This window comes from Lithobates pipiens, unplaced genomic scaffold (genome assembly GCF_037356315.1).
Source record: "Lithobates pipiens isolate NorthernLeopardFrog02 unplaced genomic scaffold, aLitPip1_a1.2 Scaffold_22, whole genome shotgun sequence".
In the NCBI taxonomy this organism is placed as follows: Eukaryota; Metazoa; Chordata; class Amphibia; order Anura; family Ranidae; genus Lithobates; species Lithobates pipiens.
The window spans coordinates 43582962-43602638 of NW_027507784.1; the positions used below are offsets into that span (position 1 = coordinate 43582962).

Below are 19677 nucleotides of genomic sequence, written 5' to 3' on the forward strand. Positions count from 1 at the left end.
TGGGCTGCGGGCACACCTAATGGGAGGATCCCCTTCGTGCGCACGCGCGCACGACGTATTTTCTTCGTGCGCACGTAGGTGTCTAGTGCGCATGCGTAACGAACATGTTATACGTCCGTACAACGCGTCGGCCATTTTAGATTCTGGCCGAAGTGAAAGGCTTTGCCAGTAGTGACCCCTAGAAGCCCGTGCTGTGGCCAGGATCCACCATTTGGCCAGAGACAGGTAACCTATACGGTTTAGGGGCTGTCAGCCCTGATTTTAAATTCAAATGAGTCATAATTCAAGCAGATGGGGACAGAGGTATCCCGACATAAGTGTCGGTTGCCATATGTCCCTGGTTTCAAATGATGGAAATGGAAACTGAATTGCTTGAGACCGGCAAACCCGAAGAAGGGGATTAACCCATATTTGAAACGGGGCGGGCTGACCAAACCCTCAACTGGTTGGGGAAGGTTGTAGGTCAGATCCGCCCCGGGGTGCCCGTACAGACCAAAGGGGGCAAAAAATAAAGCTAATAGGAGGATCCCTTTTGTATCATAGAGTGCCTACCTCAGTTCGCTGGCTTGAAAACACCTCATTGTTTATGGCATTTTGAATAGCCATGGCCCGTGCTATAGGGGGAAGCAAAAAAAAAAAAAAAAAAGGAAAATAAATATGTTTGGAACCATTTTCCACCTCACATTTCTATCCTCCCTGCCTATGTAAGGAAAGATTTAAAACTGATTGAGTCATTGAGTCCCGGAGATCGGGTGGCCCCCAAATTGTGTATCCATCTAGTCTCCCGCTGTAAGAGTGTATTATTGTAATCTCCCCCCCTTTCTCCCGGAGGGACATGTTCCAGGGGGAAGAAATGCATAAGACTATCATTAAACTGATGATATAAGCCAAAATGTCGGCTGATTGGGGTTTCCATCTTCCTTCCCCGCACCAGGGACACATGGTCCCTGATGCGGTGGAAGAAGGGACGCTTCGTCTTCCCAACGTAAAAAGCATTGCATTGACAGATCATAATATATACCACTCCCACTGACTGACATGTTACAGCGAATTTTTTTTTTTTTTTTTGCTCTACAACCCAATTTGCATTCTCCTTGGTAGGAGAATTACATCATTTATGGTGGTGTAGTAGCACTAAATATGCTAATAAATTTGGGGACGCCATTCTTGGAAATGGTTTAGTTGCCCCCCCTTCTTTGACAATCAATTTGTGGATTTACTATTGATATGTAGATTATGTCCTTGTGTTTAAAAAATATTTCTCTGGTGATGGTTTCGCTGCAGTTAGGGCCGTTCTTGTTAGACTGGAGTGAATCCATCACTAGACTAATGTAATTATGATATGTCAAACCATACAGGTGGACATTTCCTATGCCTGTGTTCCGGGCTTACTGTATGTACAAAAATGTTGTATATGTATATTAAAATAAATTTTCTTATATAATTTCAGTATTTTTGTTTGCTGCAATTGTCCTGAGGAAGCTCTGAAGAGCGAAACATGTAGGAAAGAAACAATGCAGTTTAAATCACATAAGAATGTGGTAATGGATGGAGCTATATAAGCCCACATACCAACTCTTTTTTTATATGCACTTTGTCATTTTGTATGTTTAATGGATGTAATTGTCTATTTTGTTCATAAAATGTCTTTTGTACATCAAATAAAAATTTCAATGATTTTATATATGGTTTAAGTATATTTAGTGCCGTCATAAAAGTCCCGGGGGTTGGTTGCCCTCCAGTCCCTCTTGTTTTTCATCCCCCTTCTTTGTACACTGGTATCAGTAGTTTTTTTTTATTTTTTTGTTTTTAATTTTTAAGTGCCCCATTGGGGGACTGTCCCTAGGCAGGATGGGGTCCCCGTCCCCAGAAGAGATGAGGTCCTTTTCTTCAGGGCAGATGAAGTTACTGCCCCCAGGAGAGAAGGGGTCCCTGTCCCCAGGAGATATGGGGGTCCCTGTCCCCACGTGAGAAGGGGTCCCTGTCCCCAGGGGGAGATGGAGGGGGTATGTAATGGTGTGTGGGGGATGGGGTCCTCTCACTCACCATGACCAAGCTGCAGGCCACGCACTCATCCATGTTGGCCTGGGCTCCATCCAGTGTGCTGGACGGGCCCAGAAAGACCTTTCATCAGCTGTGTATGACGGGGGAGGAGGGGGGCTGGCAGACAAGCCTGCAGTGTCCTCCAGGGGAGCTCTCATAGGGCTGCACTGCATCTGTGTGCTTAAAGTTTGTTTACTCTGGAGAAGTATACAGTGCAGTGTGGGCCGGACTCAGGGAGGGCGGAGCAGGAGAGGGGTACTCTGAGGAGCCGGCCGAGGACACAGGTCATGCGGGGAATGCACAACTAAAGCGCAGCCAGTGCGATAGTCGAGCATGGAGCTCTGCTAGTCACCCTCCACCTCCAGCCACCCCTGTGCATGGTGCACTGGTACCCCTAGCTGCCTATGCTGCTGCCGGCCATATGTAGAAGGGGCTGCATGGGCCCCCTGCATCACAGGGCCCAGTTGCGGTCGCGACTGCTGCACCCCCTATAGTTACGCCCCTGTGTCTTGGTATGCTGACACCTCAAGAGTTTCCTTCACTGGGACCAAGCCCAACCCCTGAAAAACAACCCTATAACATAATCCCCCCCCCGCACCAAATGATTTGGACCAGTGCACAAAGCAAGGTCCACAAAGACATGGATGAGTGAGGCTGGGGTGGAGGAACTTGGGACTGGCCTGCACAGAGTCCTGACCTCAACCCGATAGAACACCTTTGGGATGAATTCGAGCGGAGACTGTGTGAGTCAGGCCTCCTCGTCCAACATCAGTGCCTGACCTCACAAATGCGCTTCTGGAAGAATGGTCAAACATTCCCATAGACCAGGCATGTCCAAAGTCCGGCCCGCGGGCCAATTGCGGCCCGCGGTCCGGTTTTGAACGGCCCACCTGGTCTTTCTCAATTTAGTGTGCCGTGGGATCAGGGCTGTCAGATGAGCCCGATCCCCGACACTGTGAGAAGCTCCGTGAGCTTCAAAAGTGAAAGTAAAGTGCAGAGGAGTGTGCTGTGCTCTCTGCTTCCCCCTACAGTGCAGTACCCGGCTGAATGAGGAAGCTGCAAAGGTACTGTACTGTGCTACAAGCTAAATTAGTGTTAAAAAGGGCTTTATTCGTGTGTGTGTGTGTGTATGCATGTATGTCTGTATGTGTGTGTGCACATGTGTCTGTATGTGTGCGTGGACATGTGTCTGTATGTGTGTGCACATGTGTCTGTGTGTGTGTGTGTACATGTGCCTGTATGTGTGTGTACATGTGCCTGTATGTGTGTGTGCACATGTGTCTGCATGTGTGTGCACATGTGTCTGTGCACATGTGTGTGTGTGTGTGTGTGTGTGTGTACGTGTCTGTGTGTGTGTGTGCTAGGGTTGGCACCTTTTCTTCAAGTCAAACCCGAACACTTTAGCGGCACACAGCAATTTTTTTTATAGTATAAACTATACATATATTTTGCTTCTAAATAACATTTCTAATCATATGAAGTTAATAACAAGAGTCCCCCTTTACATCAGAGTCCACAGAGTCCCCCTTTACATCAGAGTCCACAGAGTCCCCCTTTACATCAGAGTCCACAGAGTCCCCCTTTACATCAGAGTGCACAGAGTCCCCCTTTACATCAGAGTGCACAGAGTCCCCCTTTACATCAGAGTGCACAGAGTCCCCCTTTACATCAGAGTGCACAGAGTCCCCCTTTACATCAGAGTGCACAGAGTCCCCCTTTACATCAGAGTGCACAGAGTCCCCCTTTACATCAGAGTGCACAGAGTCCCCCTTTACATCAGAGTGCACAGAGTCCCCCTTTACATCAGAGTGCACTGAGTCCCCCTTTACATTAGAGTCCACAGAGTTTCCCTTTACATCTGAACTCGCAGAGTTCCCCTTTTACATCTGAACTCCCTTTCACTGTAAGGGGGGACTCTGGGACCTCTAACATAAGGGATGCTCTAGGAACCCTGATTTATGGGGGTACACTGATAACTCTGATGCAAGGAGAGGACTCTGATGTAAGGGGAAACATTGTGGCCTCTGGTGTAAATGGGAAATCTGATGTAAGCGGTGCTCTGAGAACCCTGATTTGCCTAACTGTACTCACTCAGAGGCAGGAGAGAGAAGGGGGGAGACTTCAGTCACAGACGAAGGTGGATGGTGAGCTCACTCACCCCTTGGTAGTCGCCACCTCTCATCCAGATGTATCTGAGGCTGCTGGACTTCCAATTTCCGGCCCCAACTTTCCTTTTCTGAGGCACATACCTGGGGATTGGAGTGTGGGCAGACACGGAGGGGTGGGGGTAATCCCTCTCTCCTCTTCCTTCTGTGGGTGTCTGTTTGGGGGGGTGGATTGTTATTGCTGGCTTTGGGCAGTGTGAAAGAGTGTAACAGACACTCTCAGCTTAGACAACTGCAGCCAGAAACTCTGCTGGGAAGCCATAGTCCAGTCTAAATAATGTGTCCGGGTTTCAGGCGGTCTGAAACCCGGACACATGATTCCAAACCCGAACTGTCCAGGTGAATCCTGGACAGGTGGCAACCCTAGTGTGTGCACATGTGTCTGTGTGTGTGTGTGCACATGTGTCTGTGTGTGTGTGCACATGCGTCTGTGTGTGCACATGCGTCTGTGTGTGTACATGTGTCTGTACATGTGTCTGTGTATGTGTGTCTGTGCACATGTGTCTGTATGTGTGTGTGTGCACATGTGTCTGTATGTGTGTGTGTGCACATGTGTCTGTATGTGTGTGTGTGCACATGTGTCTGTATGTGTGTGTGTGCACATGTGTCTGTCTGTGTGTGTGTGTGTGTGTGTGTGTGTGTGTGTGTGTGTGTGCACATGTGTCTGTATGTGTGTGTGTGCACATGTGTCTGTATGTATGTGTGTGTGTGTGCACATGTGTCTGTGTGTGTGTGCATGTGTGTGTGTCTGTATGTATGTATGTATGTCTGTATCTGTGTGTGTATGTATGTATGTGTGTGTACATGTGTCTGTATGTATGTCTGTGTGCGTGCACATGTGTCTGTGTGTGTGTGTGCATGTGCGTGTGTCTGTATGTATGTCTGTGTGTTCACATGTGTCTGTGTGTGTGTGCATGTGTGTGTGTGTCTGTATGTATGTGTGTGTGTGCACATGTGTCTGTATGTGTGTGCATGTATGTCTGTATCTGTGTGTGCACATGTGTCTGTATGTATGTCTGTATGCATGTGTCTGTATGTGTGCGTGTACACACATGTGTCTGTATGTGTCTGTATGTGTGTGTGCACATGTGTCCGTATGTCTGTATGTGTGTGCATGTATGTCTGTATGTGTGTGTGGCATGCATTTGTCTGTATGTGTGTCTGCATGTGTGTGCTTGTGTCTGTGTGTATGTTACTTTTAATCCTGACCCCCCCCCCCCCCCCCCCCCATTCTTATACCATCAAAACTGCTTTTGTAGGGCTTGGTGTGATATTAGCCAGGACTGCTGCTCCTCTGAAAAGCAATCCATGCACAGATCTCTTTTCAGAGGCATTTGAATGGCGGTAAAGAGGCATTATGTTGCCTCCTCACCACCTGTTTTAAGCCCGTAAATGCAACATCTGTGTGGCTGCGTACTGTGTGTAGGGCAGCCCATTAATTTCAATGGACTTCCCTACTCACAAAAATGCAGGGAAAGAAGTTCCCGAGCTTTTTTTTTTTTTAAATTGCACTGCACCAAAAGCACCCTACATTTTCCAATGTGTGGGGTACCATTAAGAATTAACGGTACCCCCTAAAGTGCAGAGCATTCGTCTGTGTGTTGGGAACAAGCGCGACAAAGGCAAGAGAATTCTTGTTGGGCTCGGATGGACACACTAAGACCGAATTTTCAATGGTTCAAAGAATGTCAGGCAAAATGGTCGGCCCTCAGGCATGTTCACTTCATCAAATCTGGCCCTCTTTAAAAAAAAGTTTGGACACCCCTGCCATAGACACACTCCTAAGGCTGGGTTCACACTATTGCGAATTGGATGTGCGTTTCCCAGCATCCATTTCGCCTGTTGGGAGATTGTGACTGGCTCTCAATGGAGCGGCTCCAGAGTGAATTGCACAGCAGTCCTGTGTGTCTTTTGGCCCGTATCAGGTCTGAATTCATTCAAACATTTGGACCGAAATCAGACCTGAAACAGTGAACAGGGACACAGTAGACCTCTGCTATGAGCCGCTCCATATGGCAGTGTGAACCCAGCCTTAACCTTGTGGACGGCCTTCCCAGAAGAGTTATAGCTGCAAAGGGTGGGCCAACTTAATATTAAACCCTATAGTGTAATGCCGCATACACACGATTGGAATTCTCATCGGAAAAAGCTCTGATGGTTTCCCCCGTCGGAATTTCGACGGAATTCTGCTCAAACTGTCTTGCCTACACACAGTCACACCAAATTCCGACCGCCAAGAACACGGTGACGTACAACACGTACGACGGGACTAGAAAAAGGAAGTTCAATACCCAGTAGCCAATAGCTACCATATTGTAGTTGAATCTGAGCATGCGTGAGTTTTTGCATGTCGGAATTGAATACACACGATCAGAATTTCCGATAGAACGTTTTTCCATCGGGAAAATTGAGAACATGCTATCAAATTTTTGCTGGCGGGAATTCAGCCAGCTAAGTTCTGATGGAACATACACACGGTTGCATTGTCCTATGAAAAGCTCTCATTGGTCTTGTGTGCGTGTAAAGGCAGGCGTCCCAATACTTTTAGTATTATAATGTATGTTCGGTTATGGTTTCATTGCGATTTTTCGAAGGAGTCCGGTGCAGTTTTCGATCACCAGCACGGGTGCGAATTTGTTAAGTGTATGAGACTTGAAATCGCAACTGAACTGCACCTAGAATCGCACAGGACTCTTAAAAATGGCAATGCCCACACATATGTGAACCGGCTCTATAGAGGCCCCTCTCTCCTTGTTGTTTCTATAGAGAAGGCTGCCAGGTCACATGTCATGTGAATTGCATCCGGTTCCAAACGCATCCAATTCTCATATATGTGAACCAAGCCTGTCAGCCACTTCAAGCTAAATTCAGAAATATAAAACTGATCAAATGTGAACTTTTTGTGTCTTGCAGATTCGTGTCCAAAGTTGGATGACATCATAGTCCCATTTTTAGTACACGGCAGAGAAGCCAAGCTGCAGTGTGTGATCCGGAAATATTTCCCTGACAATCTGGAGGTGAAGTGGTTTCGGAGAGACGCAGATAGGCCGGAAATGTATGAAGTGTCTTCTGGTGATAAATATAAGATTCTAGGAATGGAAGTTACACAGGACCTTGATAGGAAATACTCCTGTACCGCAAGTCTCATTGTAACCATATCAGCCAAAACAGACCAGGGGTCAGAGTTCATTTGCCGGGTGAAACACCCCAGTATGGATACCTATCTGGAAAAATGCACAGGAGAGCTAAAAGTGGCAGGTAAATTTCATAACACCACCCACATAGCAGGTGTGGGGTAGACTAATTCTTATGATACAAAATAGATCGATTCACTAATGCCACGTACACACGATCAGACTGTCCGGCGGACAAACCACCAGACTTTGAAGCGGAGGTCCGCCGGACTTTCTGAACGAGTGGACCTGCCCACACACAACCGGACCTAGTCCGCCGGACTTTTGGCGGGAGTCCGCCGTACTTTTGAAAATGAACGGACTTGCCCACACACGGAGGAAAGTCATTTTGAACGCGGCTCCAGGTAGCTGGGACTAGCGAAGGAGGTCACTATCGCTGCCTTTGGCAGACAGATTGACACGTCGCTGGCCCCGTCACCTGGTATGGACTATAGGTCCAACCTATAGTCTGAAAAAAGGGCTTGGGGGTCCTCCCAAGGTCCATATCAGACCCTTATCCAAACACGCAGCCTGGCCGGTCAGGAAACGGGGTGGGGACGAGCGTGCACCCCCCTCCTGAGCCGTACCAGGCTGCGTGCCCTCAACATGGGGGGTGCTTTGGGGAAGGGTGGGCCCTGAGGACAAGGGCCTCTTCCCGACAACCCTGGCCATTGGTTGTCGGGGCCTGCGGACGGGGGGCTTATCGGAATACGGGAGCCCCCTTTAATGAGGGGGCCCCCAGATACCGGCCCCCCACCCTATATGAATCAGTATGGGGTACAATGTACCCCTACCCATTCACCTGGTGAAAAAAAAAATAAAAAAAACACAACACAAGGGTTTAAAATAATTTATTGCACAGCTCCGGGTTCTTCTTCCGTCTTGGGGGGTCTTCTCGCCGGACTCCTCTGCTATCTTCTGCTCTTTTGCTAGCTCTTTTACTAGCGGAGGAGCCCAGCTTTCTTCTTCATCGCCACCCGGGGGTCTTTTTCCGACTTCGGGGGTCTTGCCCCCCTCTTCGGTTCTTCTTGCCGGGCCTCCGCTTTCTTCCTATAGCTCTTTACTAGTGGTGGCCTGGTCTTCTGTCGCTGCTGCCTCTTCTTCCAACTTCGGGGGTCTTGTCCCCCTCTTCGGTTCTTCTTGCCGGGCCTCCACTCCTTCTTCCAGCTCTTTTACTAGCGGTGGCCCGGTCTTCTGTCGCCGCCGCCTTCTCTTCTTCTTGTTCTTCAATTTTTGAGTCAAAACTACTTTCTAAGTCCGCTGGACTTTTGGAAAAAAAAAGTCCGCCGGAGCCCACACACGGGCGGATTGTCCGGCGGACTCTGGTCTGCCGGATCAAGTCCGCCGGATAATCTGATCGCGTGTACGCGGCATAAGAGTTAAATAACGGCTAATATGTGGTAAATGTGGCATGCGGTAACAATTGTGCAAGTGCATTCACTAAGAATTTGGAGTTAAATACCGAACGCGGTATTTTTTTGATTTAGTGGTAATTACTGCATTGAGCTGGCTGCCAAGAAGCGGGCCGGGAAACCAGCTGTGTCCTTAACCGCTTGCCGACCGCCTCGTGCCGATATACGTTGGCAGAAGGTCTCGTACAGGCAAACTGACGTACCTGTACATTGCCCTTTAAGAGGCGGCCTGTGGGCTCGCGTGTGGGAAGCTCCACAAGTCGGGTTGCGGGTCCAGCGCACTCGAACGCCGCGGGGATACCCGCGATCGTTTCACGGAGAGGAAAAACAGGGAGATGCTAATGTAAACAAGCATTTCCCCTTTCTGCCTAGTGACAGTGTCGCTGATCTCTGCTTCCTGTGATCGGGAGCAGAGATCAGTGACGTGCCACGCGTAGCCACGCCTCCCACAGTTAGAATCACTCCCCCAGGACACACTTAACCCCTTAACTGCTCCCTAGTGGTTAACCCCTTCACTGCCAGTGTCATTTACACAGGAATGGTCCCAAAAATCGCTGATCGCCGCCATTACTAGTAAAAACATTTTTTTTAGAAAAATGCCATAAAACTATCCCCTATTTTGTAAACGCTATAACTTTTGCACAAACCAATCATTAAATGCTTATTGTGATTTTTTTTTTTTACCAAAAATATGTAGAAGAATACATATCAGCCTAAAATCTTTTTTTTTTATATTTTTGGGGGATATTTATTATAGCAAAATGTAAAAAATAATGTGTTTTTTTCAAAATTGTTGATCTTTTTTGTTTATAGCGCAAAAAATAAAAACCGCAGAGATGATCAAATACCACCAAAAGAAATCTCTATTTGTGGGAAAAAAAGGACGTCAATTTTGTTTGGGAACTGAAAGTTAGAGTTATAGTGACGCAGTGCCGAATCACAAATAGTGCTCTGTTTAGGAAGGGGGTAAAATATTCCGGGGCTGAAGTGGTTAAAGCGGAGGTTTGCCAATTTATTTATTTTTTTAAAGTAAGCAGCTACAAATACTGCAAAAATAAGGACACTTACCTGTCCAGGGTGCCCGCGATGATGGTACCCGAGGCCAAAAGTGTCCGATGTGTCCGCCATAATGTCGCAGTCACGAAAAAAAATCGCAGATCGCCGCCATTACTAGTTAAAAAAAAAAAAAATTCCCATAAATCTATCCCCTATTTTGTAGATGCTATAACTTTTGCACAAACCAATCAATAATCACGATTTTTTTTTACCAAAAATATGTAGAAGAATAGGTATCAGCCTAAAGTGAGGAAAAAAATAGTTTTTTTTAAAAAAAATTGGACAATTATTATAGCAAAAAGTAAAAAATATTGTGTTTTTTTTTTCAAAATTGTTGCTCTTTATTTGTTTATAGCGCAAAAAATAAAAAACGCAGAGGTGATCAAATACCACCAAAATAAAGCTCTATTTGTGGGAAAAAAAGGACGTAATTTTTGTTTGGGTACAGCGTCACACGACCGCGCAATTTTCAGGTAAAGCGACGCAGTGCCGAATCGCAAAAAAGTGCTCTGGTAAGGAAGGGGGTAAAATCCTCCGGGGCTGAAGTGGTTAAAAAGTATTACAAAAAAACAAAACAGACAAAATTGGGGGGATGAGGCCCTTGTTCCCATAAAAAAAAAGCAGATTATACCTTCTATCAGAGCATCTCCGAGGCTCACGTGACTCCTCAGCTCTCTTCTCTCTCATCTCCGGTGGACCCGCCCACTATAGCTGTCAGCCGGGCAGAGGAGAGAGCCGAGGAGTCACATGACCCCTGGGAGACGCTCTGATAGAAGGTATAATCTGCTTCTTTTTATTTTTGCAGCACAGACACCGGGATAGATAATGATAGCTAACAGAGGGGATGGACTGTTTGTAGCACAGTGGCTTAACAACCACTTTAATGCCTAAAATTGTCTTTTTCTATAATTCTAATCAGTGAGAATATCAATGTGCGTTTGTAAGATAAATGATATGATTATTGATCTCAAAATTAAACTTTTTAGGAATCCCGGTTATAAACAGTAGTGTACAGGATGATAAGTTTATTGAACTGGAAGTGGACGGAGTTTACAAGGATGATCCTGTGTTGACCTGGGAGGGAGCGAACAATGAAAATGGGCCATACAAAAAGATTGAAGACAAAAATATCAAGACCACTAAATCTGAGAACAGCGATGGCAGCTTCAAAATCCTCAGTAAATGTGACATATCATATGTGTTGTATCATCTAAAGGACAGATATTTTAAAGCTACCGTAGAACATAGCGCTCTGAAGTCTCCAGAAGAGATCATCTTTTACAACAAAGGTAATAGCGTGACATTTCTTATCTTGTTGCTTAACCTCCGTGGCTTTATGATTATGTCAGATTTTTGATGCTCAAAGCGGTACATTGTTTTGCATGGAAATTTGGCGTTTTATATTGTAGGCCTGTAATTCTTAGCCCTTGTACACACGGTCAGACATTCCGACAACAAAATCCGTCAGATTTTGTCCGACGGATTTTGTCCGAAACTGTTGCATACACAGTCGGACAAAGTTGTCAGAAAATCCAATCGTACTTAACGTGATGGCGTTATTTTGTTAGGACGGGAATACATTCAGGCTATTAGCCAATAGCTTTGGTCTAGGAATTTGATCTGAGCGTGCGTGGCACTTTGTCCGATCGGAATTCTCTACACATGATTGGACAAAGTCCGATCGGATCATGTTGTCGGAAAATTTTATAGCCCAGCTGGAAAACTTGGTCCATCGGATACTCTGATTGAAACCGTCCGATGGAGCCCACACACTGTCGGATTATCCGACAACACGGTCCGATCGGACATTGTCCATCGGAATGTCCGACCGTGTGTACAAGGGCTAAGGAATAACTCACCTAAATCTGTCCGGACAAGAGTCTAGTAGACATCCCGGGTATGATAAAGTTTGAAACATGAATCATAAATTATAATAAAATAAATAACTATAAACTAATTATAACGAATAATAATATAATAATAATAAAATGTATTCAATAAAGTAATCAAATAAAAAAACACTGAAATTTGCTCCGTTGCAGAATTGTCGCTGTCGTTACTTTCAGTGTCTGATGATGAATTTCCCCACAAATCACTATCTCTCAATTCTGCAAGTTTTCTAATTCACTATCGCTGTATTCTAGCTGGTCTAAAATCGCTTATGACGTAAAGGGAAGCTTTTTGGTTGCCGTGGATATTCTCAAGTTTCCAGGCAGAAAGAACAGTATATATAATATATAAGTACATGCAGGGCACTGGACAAAGCATTAGCGACAAAAGGGAGGTGAAATGATTTGATACAGTAATGTAATCTGTAAGGTTATAATGTACTGAATGTGTTTTGTTTTTTGTACTTTTTGAATTTGGCGCCGGGATCCATCTCCGTGCATGGTGTCAGGCTGGGGTCGCCAGCTATATCAGCTTTAATTTGAATCGTCGGGCACCCGCCGTCACATAGTCCCGCCTCCTGGTATGGCTTCATTGACAGACAGCACACTTGTCCAATGCCGGGACACGTGCTGTCTATCATAGATGGGAGCCGATCCAGGTGGCGGAACTTGTGTGACAGCAGGCGCCCGGCGATTCAAACAAAAGCTGACACAGCGGGAGACGCCAGCCTGTGTGATGATCCGGCCGCCTCTCCTCTCTGATTCCCGGCACTGGCGAGGCTGCATTCCAGAGAACAGGTGAGGCTTCAGTGCTGGGCACAGGTGAGGCTGCATTCCTGGGCACAGGTGAGGCTGCGTTCCTGGGCACAGGTGAGGCTGAATTCCTGGGCACTGGTGAGGCTAAGATGTGGCACATGTGAGGCTGTATTCCTGTGAACAGGTAAGGTTGCATTCCTGGGCACAGGTGAGGCTACATTCCTGGGCCAGGTGAGGCTAAGATGTGGGCACAGGTGAGGCTGCATTCCTGTGAACAGGTGAGGCTACATTCCTGGGCACAGGTGAGGCTACATTCCTGGGAACACTAGAGGCTGCATTCCTGGGAACAGGTGAGGTTGAATTCCTGGGAACAGGTGAGGCTGAATTCCTGGGAACAGATGAGGCTGCATTCCTGGGAACAGGTGAGGCTGCATTCCTGGGAACAGGTGAGGCTGCATTGCTGGGCACTGGTGAGGCTGCATTGCTGGGCACTGGTGAGGCTGCATTGCTGGGCACTGGTGAGGCTGCATTGCTGGGAACAGGTGAGGCTGCATTGCTGGGCACTGGTGTCGCAATTGTCAGTTAAAGAGACGCAGTGCCATATTGTAAAATCTTCCAGGGATGAAGTGGTTAAAGTAGAACTAGTGCATTTTGGATAGAGTAAAGGAGTGCTATAACCCCTGTCAGATTTTAATTCCATCTGTGTCTCATTGGGGAGATTTCCCTTTACTTTGCATCTATCAACGGGGTACCAAATGCCTCCAGGTTGCCATGTTGCATTGAATTTTACAGAAAATTGAAGCGCTGCAGTTTGAAATGGAAAATCAATTTTTCATGTTAAAATAGAACTAAAAGCAAAACATTTTAATTTTAAATTTTTGGACAATGTAAGGGATGGTTATAACCCCTGTCTGTTTTTTGCCATCCTCATTGGAAAGATTTCCCTTCACTTCCTGTCCCAGAGCCAAAACAGGAGGTGAGACGAAATCCTACCAAAGTGAGGGCCTGAGGGGGCGATGACCCCCCCAATATTATAGTGTGCCCCATCATGTATAACTCATTAAAATGTCCGGCTACACAGCTACCTGACTGACTCGTCACTTGTCTGTCAGTCTCTGAGCTGCTGCCTCGAGGAAGTCGGGGCTAGGTGACATCACATGATGGCCACCGCTGTTGTTTATGGGAGTCATAGTCCAGCCTGAGATAGCTAAAACTCTCGGTCGCAGCAGTTGGATCTCTTGGAGTTGAACAGTGGACACACACGTGGCTGGCCTGGGCGCACTGCCGGTGGCTGCAGTACACTGTGCATGCACCAGAAGTTGGCCCCAGGAGACAGGAGCATCACCCACTACCCAGGACTGGAGGAGGCCATGCAAGGAGGAGGACTTGTCCTGCTGAGCTCTGAGCTGGCAGATGCCGATTCGGCCCATAGCTGAGGTGAAAGACCCTGACACCCCCAGCTGACCCCAACATGATCACCCCATCTATCTCCCCCTCCCATACACCTAATTTTCCCTGCCCCAGTGCCCATGGCCTGTGAAGCTAGCCGCAGACCCGTGGGTCCTGCTGACCACCCATCTGTAGGTAGCAGGACCCATTGGCTATTGTCCATTCCCAGCAGGACCCACAGGTCAGTGGCCAGCAGGACCCACACGTCTGCAGCCAGCTCCCAGCAGGACCTACAAGCTGGGGGTCCTGCTGGGGGCAGCCTCGGACCTGTGGGTTTTGCTGGCCTGTGTGCCCTGCTGGCCCCTAGCCTAGGGTGACCAGAAGTCTCCAGTTTCCAGGGACAGTCCCTGAACTGAGGACACTGTCCCTGTACCAAGTCTATCCCCGCAATCCTACCATGGGTCCCACTGGGCCCATTGGGCTGCCTCAGGGAGGAAGGGGGAGAGCGCCACCGGATTACACAGATTTCCCGCTTACACAGCACAGATATTGCGTGTAGTTTATCATAGGAACCTGTCCAGGAGGCGGGACTTCATATGACAGCGGCCACCCGGTAAGTGGGAGCTCCCCACTCTGTGTAATCTGGCGGCGCTCACCCCCTTCCCTCTCCTCTTTCTAATCATCATGCACTGGTGAGGCTGCATTGATGGGCACTGATCAGGCTGCGCTGATGGGTACTGATCAGGCTGCGCAGATGGGTACTGATCAGGCTGCATTGATGGTTACTGAGGAGGCTGCAAAGATGGGCACTGGTGAGGCTGCAAAGATGGGCACTGATGAGGCTAAAAAGACGGGCACTGATGAGGCTGCATTGATGGGCACTGATGAGGCTGCACTGATGGGTACTGATCAGGCTGCGCAGATGGGTACTGATCAGGCTGCATTGATGGTTACTGAGGAGGCTGCAAAGATGGGCACTGGTGAGGCTGCAAAGATGGGCACTGGTGAGGCTGCAAAGATGGGCACTGGTGAGGCTGCATTGATGGGCACTAATGAGGCTGCATTGATGACCTCTGGAGTGCATTCTATTCTTGAAATATATATTGCGTTTTATGGTTGCCCCCCTACTTTTGTCCCCAAAATATGAAAGTTGGAGACGCCACTGCCCTATAATGACTGTCCCCATTGGACGATTTCCCCTCTATTTCTGCTCTGGTGACTACCCAAAACTTGAGATTTTCTTTCACTTTCAGTAATAACGGTAAACAGAACAAATAGAGAGGGTGAATCTCCCTAACAAGAGCACAGATAACAATAAAAGCCTGACAGGTGGTGTTCTAATCCCTCTCTACTCTAGCCAAAGGTTACCTTTCAGGCCACGTACACACGCGCGGACTGTTCGCCCAACTTTGTCCGCTGAACAGTGTTTGGGCGGACAGTCCGCTCGTGTGTGGGCTTTCAGCGGACAGTTTCAGCGGACAGTTTGACGGACAAGGTTTTTCGGAAATTCCGTAAAACTGTCCGCTGAAACCTTGTTTCAGCGAACAGTCCGCTCGTGTGTAGGCTTGTTCGTCAAACAAAGTTGCGCGCATGCTCAGAAAGGATTTTCACGCCGAAAGCTATAATGCAGTGTATAGGACGTCGTATTTTTCGTCCCGTCGTACGTGCCGTTCACGTCATCGCGCACGGTTTCAGCAAACTGTTCGTCCGTCGTGTGTGGCCATGTCCGTCCATGCTAAGTTTGAGCGGACTGTTTGCCAAAACTGTTGGACGGACAAAGTTGGGCGAACAGTCCGCGCGTGTGTACGCGGCCTCATTGTACTTTAATATCTATTAAACTGGGAACTGGATAGGCTGATAACACTGCTTTAGATTTGAACTTATAAAACCGATTTAACAAAATGCATTCAATTGTATATTTACTGAATGAATGGGAGTAAGAAAAAGATTATTGGTAAAGTACATACACTTTAAAGCAGACCTTCAACCTAAACCTAATGCCCTCGTGCCCTGTATCCTCCCCCCTCCCACCCTTTAAATTGGATATAGATGAGAAAGACATCTGGGAATGATACCTGGCCTCCTCCTTCCACCACTCTCCGATTCCCACCGTAATCACAATGAAGGAAGGAAGGGAGAGCCATGATAAAAGAGGCTGACGCTTCTCTTTAAAGGACAAGTATGGGCTGTTTTTTTTTTTCCATTTTCAGCTGACAGCGGGCTAAAGTCCACTGTCAGCTGACCTCACTCATATGGTCGGGATCCATCCAGAAGCCTGGACTAACCCTTGGCTTAGCCTCTCAGTGATCCCCCAAGAGCCTAAGCCAGCCACTCCTGCCCCTCCACAGCCCAATGCTCCCGTGAGCACTGGAGGGACAGAGTAGAGAGCCAGAGACTGACAGTCACAGCTCTCTGCTCAGAGCGGAGGGGAGAACTGAGAAATCAGTGGTGTTTGGTTGTTCCGGTCTCACTGCTGAGCCGGTGGTGGACAGATACAGCATCGGATTGATGCTGCATCCACCCAGGTGAGTATAATTGTTTGAAAAAATTGTATATATAAAGTTGCGCTAAAATTACATGAAACATGAGAGAAATCTAATACAAATCGATGAATTTATAAATCAAAAAATATCCTGTGTAAAGTTCAATCAAGAAAGAAAGAGTCTTTTGTGATAAGGGGCTCTCTGTTTCCAAGAAAAATCAATGAATAGGAAAATCGATCCTTTTTACGAATTCAGTGTAATCTTCTTACAAATCCAAAGCTGAAAAAAGACTCTTACCACAATGGGTGGACTCCTAATCAATGGAGTCGTTAGCGCGAGCAGACCACCCTCTGCAGGGTTCTCTTGCGTATAATCCGTTCCGGTGTGCCACTAGACGCATGGATAGATACGGATCCTTCGGAAGTAGCCAGCCTAGATTACACCGATTCCATACGTCCTCCTTCCCTCCTCGGACACTGTAGATAGTGATTATCCGATCTCTCTGTACGTCTGGGGTGTGTTTATAGCTCCCCAGCGAATCGTCCGATATCAAGGTTTTTTAGTACGCAAACCTGTAGTGAAACACAAGATACTCGGGCCTCTCGGCCACGAGTAAAGGGAAGGGGAAAACAAAGAAGGACTCCGATCGTGAACGTACCATTAGGCAGTCGGCAATTTTATTAAAAAGATTTTTTGCTAACATACAGCAAACCAAAAAAATATATATGACCGAATAGGTCCGATTCTAGAAAACTTTGTAATAAACAGTAGACCAAAGGTATGACCGAATCGGTCCGATTCTAACAAATGAAAATAAAATGAAAGTATGCATAAAAAAAACGGTTAAAAATAAGAACAAATATACACCCGTGCTAGGGAATATTCTAAGCGTGGTGGTATCAGCACAAACAGCCCGACATGTTTCGTAAAAACTTACATCCTCCTGGGGCACAGGTGATAAGCTGATCCATCACGTTTAAATAGCGTTACAACTAAACCAAGCCTCGATTACGTTCGAAAGAGGTGAGGGTCAGCTTTCCGGCCGAACCAAGCCTCACTTCCGAACAGCTACCATTTTTTCGAAGGTTATAGAAATGAACCGAATCCCTCGTCTCACAAACCATTGGTCCCGCCCAGGTCGCCATTTTCATGGAGACCAAATGCAGTCCAGGTCTAAAACAAAGCGTTACGACTAAACCAAGCCTCGATTGCGTTCAAAAGAGATGAGGGTCGGCATTCCGGCCGAACCAAGCCTCACTTTCGAACGATTACCATTTTTTCAAAGGTTAAAGAAATTAACCAAATCCCTCATATCACAAACTTTTGGTTCCGCCCAGGTCGCCATTTCATTGGAGACCAAACGCGATCCAGGTCTGGAACAACGCCCAAGTTCAAGCTACATTTTCTTATGGATTAAACCTAAATCTGAACTGCACACCTCTGAGTGGAAAGCCCATATCGAAAAGTGTGTGACTACTCTCATTCGGATGACCCACGGTGTCCAATTCCCATTAGGAAACCATTTTTTAAGAATCTAAATAGAAGGAAGTGGTCTGTCCTCACTTAATTAAAAAAATAGGAGAAAATACAAAAAGCATATATAGAAATTAAGGAATAATATTAAATAGACAAAAATTCATAACCCCTCAAGCGTTATCTATAAAAGCATTAATTTCTATATCTACGTTAAGTCCAAAAGGTTTAAGGCTCTTGATTTTATATGTCCAACTCATTTTGAGTTTTGAAATTGCCCTCTTTTTAGGGCCTCCTCTCCAGGGTAACTGTAATTTTAGCGATTCCCAAAAGGGATGTTCCCCGAGGGTCACGATCATGTACTTCCAAATAATGTTTCGAAACCGGGTGTCCTTTGAATCCTCTTCTAATATTACCCAAATGTTCCCCTAACCTCACCTGGAGAGGGCGTAATGTGCGACCCACATAGTGGAGCCCACAGGGGCAAGTTAGAAGATATACCACTCCCTCTGTGGAACAGGTTATAAATGATTTAATGGGGAAGATCTGTTTAGTGTTTCCTGAACAAAATTCTGTTGTTTTCTTTATCTTTATATTGTTAATGGAACATACACAACACTTATTACATTTAAAAAACCCTATCAGATTTTGAAAAAACATAGGTTTAATTGTCGGGGGGTCGCACACATTGGGTGCGATTTTTTGTCTAATAGATGGTACACCCCTAAACACCAACTGTGGTTTCTCCGGGAGGAATGAACCCAGAATTTGATCATTTTTAATTATGTGCCATCGCTTACGTACAATCTTTTTGGCCCGAAAAATGTTGTTGAGAGAATCTCGTAACAAATGGGCATTGAAAATTGCTGTTAATATTATTCCCCTCCACCTCTGTTCTCTCTTTAAGTAAGAGGCTACGGTCAATCCCTCGTACTTCTCTCAATTTTTCTTTTAAATCTCGTTCATCATAACCTTTAGCCAGTAATCTTTCCACAAGAACCCCGGCCTGCGCATCAAAATCTTCCTCCCGGGAGCAGTTACACCTCATTCTAATGAACTGGCTCTTCGGAACGGACTGTAGCCACGCTTTATGGTGGCAACTGTCACGTGGGATAAAAGTGTTACGATCAGTGTCTTTGAAGAACGTGGCTGTCAGTAGGGTGTTTCCCTCATTCCAAATTTTGAGATCCAGAAAATTAATGGTATGTTGACTTGCTTCGTATTTAAATTCAATCCCTCTATCGTTCCTATTGAGTTTCATCATGAATTCCTCAAGTGACTCAAAGGGGCCATTCCATAGGAGGAGGACGTCATCTATATACCTGGCCCAAAGGGCCAATTCCGGTCTTTTATCCAAATAGATGACGTCCTCCCCCCATTTCCCCATAAAGAGATTCGCCAAACTGGGGGCAAATTTAGCCCCCATGGCTACTCCCCTCTTTTGGAGAAAGAAACCTCCCGCGTGCCAAAAGTTATGCGTAGTGGCATATTCTAGGAGTTCCATAATAAAATCCTTCTGTCTGTCTACCAAACCTGAATTTTTATCCAAAAAATATTTAACTGACCAAAGGCCCCAGTTGTGTGGGATCACCGTATATAAGGATGTCACATCTGCTGTGACCATCCAAACACCCTCCTGATATTGACAATTTTTAAGGATATTAATAGTATGACGAGTATCCTTAATATAAGCTGGTAAAAGTTTGACTAGAGGTTGTAGGAACCCGTCTATGTATTTCCCTGCTCTTGATGTTAGTGAGTCAATCCCGCTGATAATGGGTCTACCCGGTGGGTGAACCGGGTCTTTATGTATCTTAGGCAGGTAGTACATGACGGGT

At 46.5% G+C, this 19677-nt stretch overlaps 1 protein-coding gene across 1 annotated transcript in view; it reads left to right on the top strand.

Moving 5' to 3' along the window:
• The window catches only part of LOC143923701 (uncharacterized), a 67739-nt gene that overhangs the window by 44979 nt on the left and 3083 nt on the right, over window positions 1-19677 (top strand). Inside the window, exons 8-9 of the mRNA XM_077447505.1 lie at window positions 7122-7466; window positions 10836-11138. Coding sequence (XP_077303631.1) covers window positions 7122-7466; window positions 10836-11138 — 648 coding nt within the window. The remainder of the gene's footprint in view (window positions 1-7121; window positions 7467-10835; window positions 11139-19677) is intronic.